The sequence below is a fragment of the Ranitomeya variabilis genome, chromosome 6 (genome assembly GCF_051348905.1).
Source record: "Ranitomeya variabilis isolate aRanVar5 chromosome 6, aRanVar5.hap1, whole genome shotgun sequence".
NCBI classification, from domain to species: domain Eukaryota; kingdom Metazoa; phylum Chordata; class Amphibia; order Anura; family Dendrobatidae; genus Ranitomeya; species Ranitomeya variabilis.
Window position 1 is genome coordinate 486650351 of NC_135237.1, and position 12117 is coordinate 486662467.

The following is a 12117-nucleotide window of genomic DNA, read 5'->3' on the forward strand; positions in this document are numbered from 1 at the left end:
CCATTGTGTATATATATTATGCCATAAAAATGTAAAATCCTGCAGTGCCTGCAAGGTCGCCCTGCCCAAGAAGGCACATGTGCAGGCCCATCTGAAGCTTTTCAATGAACACCTGGATGATTCTGTAAGTGATTGGGAGAAGGTGCTGTGGTCAGATGAGACAAAATTTGAGGTCTTGGCATTAACGCAACTTGCCATGTTTGGAGGAAGAGAAATGCTGCCTATGGCCCAAAGAACACCGTCCCCACTGTCAAGCATGGAGGTGGAAACATTATGTTTTGAGGTGTTTATCTGCTAAGGTCACAGGACTTAATTCACTGTGTCAATGGGAGAATGGATGGAGCCATGTACCGTAAAATCCTGAGTGACATCCTCCTTTCCTCCGCCAGGACATTAAAAATGGGTCATGGCTGGGTGTTCCTGCAAGACAATGACCCAAAACATACAGCCAAGGCAACAAAGGAGTGTCTCAAAAAGAAGCACATTAAGGTCATGGAGTGGCCTAGCCAGTCTCCACACCTTAATCCCATAGAAATCTTATGGAGCGAGTTGAAGCTCCAAGTTACCAAGAGACAGCCTCAAAATCTTAATGATTTAGAAATGATCTGCAAAGAGAAGTGGACCAAAATTCCTCCTGACCTCATCATCAACTACAAAAGCGTCTGACTGCTATACTTGCCAACAACGGTTTTGCCACCAAGTATTAAGTCTTGTTTGCCAGAGGGATGAAATACTTATTTCTCACTTTAAAATGCAAATAAATGTATATAATTTATACAATCTTATTTTATGGACTTTATTTTTGATATTCTATCTCTCAGTGTTAAAATTAACCTACCCTTAAAATTATAGACTGTTCATGTCTTTGTCAGTGGGCAAACGTACAAAATCAGCAAGGGATCAAATACTTATTTCCCCCCACTGTATATGCTTCAGCATCTCCAGTGATGTGTATATACCCCCAATGCCTGCATTGATGTATATGCCCCCAACCTGTCCTTTCTATATGCCCCCAGTCCCTCCTGTAATTTCTAAAAGCCCCCAGTCCAACCTGTGATGTCTATATGCCCTCAGCCCCTCCTGTTATGTATATATGCCCCTAGCCTGCCTTGTGATGTCTATATGCCCCCAGCTTGTCCTCTGATGGCTATTTGCCCCCAGCCTCTCCTGTGCTGTCTAAAAGCCCCCAGCCCAACCTGTCATGTCTATATGCCCCCAGCCCCTCCTGTTATGTGTAAATGCCCTAGCCTACCTTGTGATGTCTATATGCCCCCAGCTTGTCCTCTGATGGCTATATGTCCCCAGCACCTCCTGTGATATCTATATGCTTCCAGCCCATCCTGTTATGTCTGTATGCCCCCAGCCCATCCTGTGATGTCTATATGCCCCCAGTCCATCCTGTTATGTCTATATGCCCCTAGCCCATCCTTTGATATCTATATGCCTCCAGCTTATCCTGTGATGGCTATAAACCCCATCCCCTCCAGTGATGCTTATAGGCCCCCAACCCCTCCTGTGATGCATATATGCCAGCCCCTCCTGTAATGTGTATATGCCCCAACCCCTCCTGTTATACATATATGCTCCCAGCATGTCCTGTGATGTACATCCCCCAGCGTCTCCTGTCATGTGTATATACCCCCAGCATTTCCTGTGATGTATATATGTCCCCAGCATCTCTTGTGATGTATGTATACTCCCAACGTCTCCTGTCATGTATATATGCCCCCAGCTCCTCCTGGGATGTATATATATGCCCCTGTTTTGCTAAGTATTTAAAGGGGTCAGATATGGCTTTAAAGAAGGTGATTAATTTTATCATAATAATTAAATAATTATATAAAATAGGAAGTAGTGTGATATTGCGTACACTTTTGCATAATATAAATCACAAAGGTAAAATATTTACATTACACACTACACAGGAAAAACTTCACCAGGAGTAGCACATCATCTGTCCAGGAACATCAGCTGTGAGAAGCAGAACAGCGAAGACAGATAAATTCCTGGGATCCACCCTTTATCGTCACGGGCGTCCCCGTTTTAGTCCACAGGTTAACAGGGCTTCTCTCTTAACTGAAGTCTTCCCTAACTTATATCTTGTTTTAAAACAAATGCTTGCGTAACCAAGTATTACACAAGCCCTAACAAGTTCTATTTGTCTGGTATAGTATCCCTCTGGCAGAGTGGCCAACTCTTCAAAAGTCAATCAACATTGGACAAATACATCACCGGATAAAATATGCCAAAGGCTCTCCTGGTACCAAATGTTTTACCATACTATAAACACGACATTTCTCACTAAACATGAATAACGAATCTATGCAGTAATTGGATGATGCTATAAACATACGCTTTCCCACCATAGATTGATAAAAGAGCTATGTGGTCCAGATGTTGGGAAAATTACAGAAAATACAAGACTAATATAAGCTGAACTGTTACTGTCTAATATATTAATGGTTCCTTAAAGACAGGCTACCCTTACGGATTCCCGATGGCCATTAACATCTTAGCACTAAAGCCCCCAGCTCCTCCTGTGATGTATATATTCTCCCAGCATCTCCTGTGATGTATATACTGTATGCCCCCCAGCATCTCCTGTGAGTACTAACAGTACTACAATACTGTATTCTGCATCTATTGGCTAAGGCTGCGGTCAGATGACCGTATCATCTCTCATGCGAGAGAATTACGCTGATTATGCTAATGTCACTTGGATAAAATTCGGTCAGAGTTTGAGCCTGGTGTTATCCTAGTGTTATCTGATTTTCTCACATGAGAGAATTGCAGCACAGTTGCAGAGAAGACGGAGAACTTAATTTGTCCATCTTCTCCCTTGTCTCTGTGAGTGTACATCGGACTGCACTCAAATCAAATCCGAGTGCAGGCCGATGTTTTACATGCACCCATAGACTTGTGTGCAGGGTGTAACTACAAAGGTGCAGTGGTTGCAATCGCACTCGGGCCCTGGAGCCTAGGGGGCCCAAAAGTCCCTTTGGCCTATAGAAAAAGACTATTGCTATAAAAGACTTAAAATATTTGAGAACCCCGTTGGAGCTTTCGCATCGGGGCCCATGAGTTTCAAGTTATGCCACTGCTTGTATGGGTGTGCATGCTCTGATAATCGGATGCATTTGCAGCATGCTGAGATTGTTTTCTCATGCCGAATCTGCATGAGAAAAAAAGCGCTAGTCAGCACTGCTTCATAGTATAACAATGAGCCGAGTGTTATCCAACAAAACGTCATCGGATAGCACTTGGCCGTGTTATATATAATGGTGACAAAAGCATGGTGACGGATCACTTGACCCCCCCCCCCCCCTATACACTAATGGTCCCCCACCTATTAGGACAATAGGGATCTTGAGAAACAAGATCAGAAGAGAGCAGTCATCTGAGTTATTGTAGTTATTGAGTCCTGTGGCCACAGAGGAAAAATACAGTTCAAGCAGATTTAACCTCTTAGCGATCTCCGATACGCAATAAAAAGGCGTCCACTAAGGGTACGTATTCCTTGATTGACGTTTTAAGTGCGCCAGCCGAGATCTGCCAGCCGGTACCCGGTAACAATAGGACATTTTTCCTATTTGTTCCTTTTGATCACTGTGATAGGTCCAATCACAGTGATCCAAATAAAAAAAATTGTAAATCAAATTCCCCTATGTTACCACCTTAGTAAAATAAAAATGGTAAAATACAATTTGAAAATTTTTTTCCATTCTTTGGATTTGTGCCTAGGGTTGGGGTTAGGGGAGTGTTAGGGTTGGGGTTAAGGGTGTGTTAGGGTTGGGGCTAGGGGTGTGTTAGGGTTGGGGTTAGAATTGGGTTTTTATCAAAAGTGAAAGTATTACGATATGACAGCTAGTGTTGAACACAAGTAATCGCTACTGGAGTTTGCATCGGGTGCTGGGGTCTGCACGGAGTATTGCGGATACCCGCATGGTTTTTTTGGTGTCTAACAGACATGAAACATGCAGGGCAGGGACTCGAGTATGTCACTCGAGCACCCGCGATATTTGGTGCATACCTGAGCACCCGATGCAAACTGGAGTAGCGAGCACTTGGGCTCAACACTAATGATGACATATTCAATATAGCGACCTAATGTTATCAAATTCTGTATTGTGCCTATGTGTTCAAAATGCCCACTATACCCCTAGATAAAGTCTTTGAGTGCTGTGGTTCCCAAAATGGGTTCACTTGTGAGGAGTTTCCACTGTTTAGGCTCATCAGGGGCTCTCCAAACGTGACATGATGTCCACTAATTTTTCCAGCAAACTTTTGCATTTATTCAAATGGTGCTCCTTACCTTCCGAGCTCTGCCGTGTGCCCAAACAGTGGAATTGGCATGCCCAGGAGAAATTGCACAACAAATTTCGGGGTTTATTTTTTCATGTTACCCTTGGGAAAATAAAAAATTGGTCTAAGTTAATTTTTTTCGTAAAAAAGTTAAATGTTCATTTTTTTCATATTCCAAAAATTCCTGTGAAGCACCTGAAGGGTTAATAAACTTCTTGAATGTGGTTTTGAGCACCTTGAGATCATCTCCTGAGATCTTGGTGATGAGATCTCCATCTGCGCATGTGCCACCCCTGGCAGCCATTTTCCTGGAGTCCACGCATAATAAACCATTAAAGCTTATATACCGGACCACACAAGTACGTCAAAGAAAATATTGGATGCAAGGACGTATATAAGTAGCAGAAATCCTACAAGAGAACAGCACTACAAGAACCAGTGTAAAGCTAAATATTTTATTGAATCAATAAATAAAATCATAAAAAATATATACAAAGGGATAGCGTGAACGACAATCATTCCCCAACCAGCGGCTGCCTCATGCCCACCAGGTAATGTCCCACAATAGCAAAGGAAACTGTAAACGTATAGTTAACTCCAGAAAGTGCAAGTGCATTGTGCATTTCAATACAAAAATAGTAACACCAAAGGCACCATGTCACAAGGTATATAAAGCAATGTATGCATACTTAGTACAATTGTATAAAGGAATGGCTACCAAGGTGGCACTAAAAAGTAGATGTGGAGTAACAAAGAGTACAAAGCAAAAGTAATGTGGGCTGGTGGTACTTGGAGAGCTGCGCTGCCTCCTGCCCCAACGCGCGTTTCGGCGTAGTGCCCGGAAGAAGTTTTAATATATATATATATATATATATATATATATATATATATATATATATATATATATATATATATATATATATATATATATATATATATATATATATATATATATATATATACATATATATATATCCTGAGGGTGCCAGGTGTCGCACCATCACCAGTCAGACATTGATGACCTATCCTATGGGTAGGTCATTAATGTTAAAGTAGTGGACATCCATTTTAACGATTACCACCCAAATCAGCTGTTACCCAAGTAGGAAAATAAATATAGGCTGGAAACACCATGATATAATATTGCGGTAAAATAGTTTTCCTGTATAAATACTCTGTAAAAGTATGAGGAAAAACTCCAGTTAGTAAATATTTTGTGTTCTAAGCATACAGCACACATTCGGTCTCTCCTACCAGGTGCGAAGAGATGAAAGTGCTGATTATTAGGTAGATGAAGTCTACTTCCCCTTTTCTCCTCTCTGTACCTTTGTAAAGATCTTGGGTTTGCCATAGCATTTGCAGATAGCATATACTTATTAGAGCTTATACGCCCGCTCCCCCGAGGCTCATACAGAGCAGTGGAAATGACAGGGTGGATTTCTGTCAATCACGAGCAACTGATTACCCAAATTGCAGCCTACACATAATATTTATATAAGCTATAATGTACTTCCAGCCAACAGTAATGAGGCCATAATGACACACAGCATTTTGTAAGACTTATAAACAGCAAGACACAAAGCTGAGCGGTTTATAGACAGAGCAGAAAGACTCTGCCACGTGTGTAATTTGGCCAGATTTTGGTAAATCAGTAATTATAAAATTTCGCTCAAACTGGAAGAAAAAGGGTCTTGAGTGGCAGGTCCTGCTCGGTGGGTTTACTGGATATTAACAATGGATCTCTTTGTGTTCCTTAGATTTATATTATGGCCTCAACTCCGATTTTTAAGGCAATTACTGTAAAATATAAATTGGCACTTCTCCAAATGTGTAGCACAATGTGACTGAATTAATTTTCTTGTGTAAAGATAAATATTTGCTCGCATCTATGCAATTCTGTAATTTTTAATAACAGCGTTAATTATGCTGCATGCCAAGATATCCTGTCTTGTGCCATCGGTACCTACTGGGCAGGTGGCTTTATGCCACTATGCATGCAGTATCACCCGAGCTTTCTAGGGTGTGCGCAGACTGAGTGATGAAAAGTGGCAGCTGTGCTTACTGTACTTTTATACTGTCACTTGTATATACGGTACCCAATTAATATAAGGCACATCATTATTACAGGAATTGGCAAACTAGTGACCATGCCCATAAGGGTTTGAAACAATAAAACATAATTACAATTACGGTCTATACCTTCATATTTGTGTAGTATAGGCGATTTAAGATGTATTCTGTTTGTTGCTTTCTGCATGGTATGGACCACCTAATCAGTCCCATTCCCTCAAGTATATAAAATCTTGTCCCAAGCCATGTTGTCTGCCTATGGAAACATTTGTGAATTGTCTTCTAAAGAGTTCACCCCATTTGAGGATGGCACTGTTGCAACAATTCGCTTTGTGATCTTTTTGCCTCCTAAACATTCTACCATCAGTTGTGAATGGTATTACTGAAAACTGGAAGGCACAGCAAGTTAGTCACGATGTGGGAGACCGCCTAAAGTTACAAAGTGGGGTCACAAAGTGCTGAGGTGCCAACCTGCCTGACTGCATTGTGCCGAAGGTATGTCAAAGTTTGGAAGAGTAGTAATACTATGGGGTTGCTTTCCAGGGCTTGGCCTAGGCCCCTTAGTTTTATTGAAGGACAATCTTAACGCTTCAGCATACGAAGACATTTTGGATAATAGCTTACTTCCAACTATGTGGGAATAGATTGTGGAAGGCCCTTTTTTGTTTCGCATGTTTGTGCTCCAGTGACAAAGCAAGGCTGCTGAATCCGTTTTCTTCTTCAGACATGCAACAGAGGCCTTATATGTGCGTTTTGGAGCATTGTCACGTTGAAAAAGTACATATCAAGTGCACGGAGTGATGGTATCATCTTCTCTTTCAATACAGAACAGAACATCTGTGATTTCATGATATTATAAATGAAATGTAGCTTCCCAATATAAGAACACTCTACCACCATGTTTTACTGTGATCACCAAGCATTTTTCTTTGTATTTCTCACCTTTGCAATGCCATACAGTTTTGAAGTCCTCAGTTCCAAAAATATTTATCTTGGTCTCATCACTCCAGAGCACGGTGCACAACATTTTTTGGTCCAAGGGCCAAATTGTCATTCTGAACCAAAGGCCTAGAAAAAAATGTAAAGGGGTAATTACATGAATACATCTGCAGAACTAAGTTTTGAGTATTTGAGAAGGATTTTGAGAATTTCTGCTCCAAAAAAATCAATGTGAACATACCCACATTTTTGGAGCAGAAACTCAATTAAAGCCTCCTCATAATCTCAAAACTAAATTTTTCAGTTTTAACATGAAGCATGGTATGGATTGCTACATGATCAGACCCACTGTCTCTACACGAATACATTGTCAAGCTAAGTACAGTGATTAATTGCAGTTTCAGGTCAGCCCCATATACACCTGTATCGTGTAAACCTGCAACTTCCAGTATGTCCTTAACAATGGTAAGGAGATACTAGGAGTTGTTGTTACCAGCCATCACACAACTGTGGACCATACAGGAATCACAGTACTGATGAGATGCAGGAAGGTTCACAAATATTTACATGCAGGTACCTAACAGGTGACATCTTCTCAAATCGCTCCCATCCATTTTGTCTCCACGTACTACAGCTGCCGTGATGAGATTTCATGCCCAGAGCTTGTCTCTGCAAACGTCCCTCATCTCTGTCTTCACCTGCACATCCCGACACAGTGTCCTTAAAAATAAAAGTATAATTCAGCATATTAAGGCATTTTGGATAATAGTTTACATAGCTCCTCTCCGTAATATTCCCCTCACAGAACTCCTCTCCTTAAAGGGAACCTGTCAGCAGGATTGTGCTCAGTAACCTACACACAGTGTTAGGTTGGCGCTGTTATACTGACTAAAATGAGACCTTGGTTGATGAAATCCGTCTTGTGGTTGTTGTGTAATCTTTATTTTCAGTTTTGAGTTAATGATATGCTCGTGCTTCGGGGGGGCCTGTGGGGAGTCTTCATGTATGCTCTGCTTAGGTATTCATAATGCAGACTGCTGACAGGTCACTGATCGCTCACTGTCCTGCCCCCTAGTTTGCATAATGAATTCCTGTACATACTGAAGAAAAAAAAACTTTCTGCAGGCAGGCGCCAGCCTTTTCACCTGCGCTGCAGCTTAATCACATGTTTACTGTCCTGATAATAGCTGCTTGATATTACTCAGACGCGCCTGCGCAGCAGCAGCTATCAGTGTATATAGAGGTGATCCGAGAGCTGCGCCATCTTGGAGGAGGACTTTTTTTTTTGTCATAAATTTAAAAGGTACTTGAACAAAGTCTTAGCTTACTGATGTGAATATTTATGCAATCACATTTTTTAATTCTTTATTTGTATTCTTCTTTTCGAAAATATATATTTTTTTCAATTGAATTGTACCAATTTTGGGTGACATTAAGAGTGGAAAAAGTTCTGAAATGATTCTTCTTTGTACAATTTTTTGCTTGACCGAAAACTGGCATTTTAACAGGAGTGTGTAGACTTTTTATATACACTGTATATGTATCTATATCTTTATGTATCTAGATATTGTCTATATATATATATATATATATATATATATATATATATATATATATATATATATATATATATATATATATATATATAATTTTTTTTTTTTTTTAATATTTAAACATTTTCATTTACCCTTGTACAGTATGTCGTATACAAAGTAATAGATAGTTTCACTTTATCCTCTATAGATTTTGGGAACAGAACAAAATAGAAAAAAAATTAGAAATATCCTGTAGGTGGGGAAAATATATACAACTTACTTTGTTCACCACAGCAGTATTAATGATGAGCTATTTTCTACATGGTCAGCCGGATTAATTCTTGCTCAATTTTGCAAATATGACTTATTTCTAAACCTATTCTTCATATTTAAAAGTGGAAGCGCTCACGTCTCAGTGGGCCTACAGATCATTGTAGTTTGTGTATCCTGGTACCTTTTATGTTCATGTCACAATGTGTGTTTTAATGTGTTTGTGTATTTGTTATATTCGCTTGCCTTCTGTGCTAATTGATCTCTTTGTCTATTAGGTGGCAAACTTGCAAAGTGAACTGAAAACCTCAGAAAAGAAATACATTACTGCACAGGGGGAGGTAAGTTCAAAGAAAATGCTTAGCTATTAGTCAAGGTTTGCTATAATCCAACTGGTCTTTTTCTATTTTTTATGCTTTCAAACTAAAGTATAATACAGATGTAGGGATTCTCCTCAATGCGAAAATTAACCCATGAGACAATGAAGCGATTTGGTCTGAACTCGCTTTATGAAATACTTGGTTATATGTTAGAGTTTTTTATACATGTATCTGTAGTAATCATGTGACATATTCAAACTTAAAGGAGTTCTTCGGGAATAGAGAAATAAATCATTAAAAAAATGCTGTGAGGAATATATACCTGCATACCTTTACTTTCACACTGCATCCGTCCTATTAACACTCTGGGACAGGTTTCTGTCACTGTTAAAAGACATCAACTATTTTAATTCTATGGTGATTGCCTTCCTAAGAACAACTAGCATGATTTGCTAATTATAGATATTTAGGAATTTATGATGCCATTTTCATTAGATTTTTTTTTTATTATTTTCCCAGAAAACCTTTAATCTATTTATTTATCTACCCAGCATGAGCATGGTGAGAGGCCGAGCTTTATTTCCAGTAGTGTGATTCTGGGCCCACATGTTGAGGCTGAGGAGCACTGATGATAAGGTCGCTAACTAGCTACGTGAGTGTATTTGCTGTCTGAGTGCGATCTAGCAAAACATTGGGTTGCACTCGAACCAATGTTAGTCTACAGGTCCATGCACATGTCCAATTTTTTTTTTGCAAAGACTTCCCAAGGAAAAAACAATCACTGCATACCAAAGTTTGATCCGATATTTGGATCACACTCAGCCATGCAAGTCAATGAGTGCATTGAAAACATCGGACTGCACGTGGATGACATCTGAGTCCAGTCCGATTTCCACAGAGTCACAAAATGGAGATGATGGAGACATTTTTTTTCTCCATATTCTCCTCATTCGAGAGAATCAGATTGCAGTATTCTCACACTCTGATCAGAGTTTGATCAGAGCATCATTTGCATAATTAATCTGATTTTCAGAGACGACAAAAAATACTTTCATGTGCACCTAGCCTTAGAAGCAGTCATGCAAAACGGCAGTTAATCCTTCGGTAATGAAGAAATTGGTTTTCTGCAGTCATTTGCAAACTACTGTACACTGTTTTCAGCCTCATCATGGATGTACTTGTGTCATCATATGGCCCCAATATGTCATCCCAGCTTAAAGAGATTGTCCACTACTTTTACATTGATGACCTATCCTCAGGATAGGACATCAATGTCTGATCTTCCATGATCCGACACCTGGCATCTCCGCCGATCAGCTGTTATCGGCGGTGGTGGACCCTGGCAATAAGTACTCAGTTGCCGAGCTGCTGTGTCTTCTGATAGTGGCTGTGGCTTGGTACTACACATCTGCCTCCTATTCACATCAGTATGAGCAGATGTGCAGTACAGTGTGGTGGCCATTATCAGAAAGCAGCCAGCTTCGCAAGTAAGTACTTCCAGCCGACGCCAACACCGATAACATCTGATCTGCGGGAGTGCTGGATGTCGGACCCCGGCCAGACATTGATGACCTATCCTGATCTTTGGTCATCAGTGTAAAAGTAGTGGACAACCTCTTTAAGTAAATAGCAAAATTTAAGAAAAATTTGCTAAATTATTCTTTAAAGGGAACCTGTCACCCCCAAAATCGAAGATGAGCTAAGCCCACCGGCATCAGGGGCTTATCTACAGCATTCTGTAATGCTGTAGATAAGCCCCCGATGTAACCTGAAAGATGAGAAAAAGAGGTTAGATTATACTCACCTGGGGGGCGGTCTGGTCCAATGGTCGTTGTGGTCCGCTCCGGGGCCTCCCATCTTCATAGGATGACGTCCTCTTCTTGTCTTCACGCTGTGGCTCCGGCGCAGGTGTACTTTGTCTGCCCTGTTGAGGGCAGAGCAAAGTACTGCAGTGCACAGGCGCTGGGCCTCTCTGACCTTTCCCGGTGCCTGCGCGCTGCAGTACTTTGCTCTGCACTCAACAGGGCAGACAATGTATGCCTGCGCCGGAGCCGCAAGAAGAGGACGTCATCGTAAGAAGATGGGAGGTCCCGGACTGGACCACGACGCCCATCGGACCGGACCGCCCCCCCAGGTGAGTATAATATAAGCTTTTTTTCTTATCTTTCAGGTTACATCAGGGGCTTATCTACAGCATTCTGTATTCTTTAATTTGTCTACTGGACCAGGTATAACATTAGAGCAACTGTCTGACTGAATATTCAGCTTTGACATCCTTGCTTCTGGGGGTTCATGGTATCTTTCATTACTAATTTCCAAAGGAGTCATAGCAGCTGATATTGCTGTGATTTCAGACCGCTGCTTCCCATCATGGAAGTTTTGCGAGGCAGTATGATGCTTCTTGCACTGTGGCGATGCGTGTTGAATGAGGTCAGATCTGTATGAGTGAATAGAGCGGTACTGCAAAAGTGTCTAATACCATTGACATCATTGATATGACCAGATGATTGTACATGTGTCCTAACTTCAACCAATAGTCGAAGTATCCAACGCAGTAAAGTTCCCACCATATAGACTGTCTTCTCAGAGGGACTGCAACGGTGTTTGGTATTATTTACAGCAATCACCTGCAATATATCAGTACATTGCACACAAGTAGTATGGCACATGTTATAGTTTTT

The 12117-nt window shown here is 40.8% G+C and overlaps 1 protein-coding gene across 3 annotated transcripts in view; it reads left to right on the forward strand.

Annotated features, from left to right (window-relative positions):
• The window catches only part of LOC143782813 (uncharacterized), a 634917-nt gene that overhangs the window by 358482 nt on the left and 264318 nt on the right, over window positions 1-12117 (forward strand). For all 3 annotated transcript variants that reach the window (XM_077270687.1, XM_077270690.1, XM_077270689.1), the window contains exon 20: window positions 9395-9457. In XM_077270687.1, coding sequence (XP_077126802.1) covers window positions 9395-9457 — 63 coding nt within the window. The remainder of the gene's footprint in view (window positions 1-9394; window positions 9458-12117) is intronic.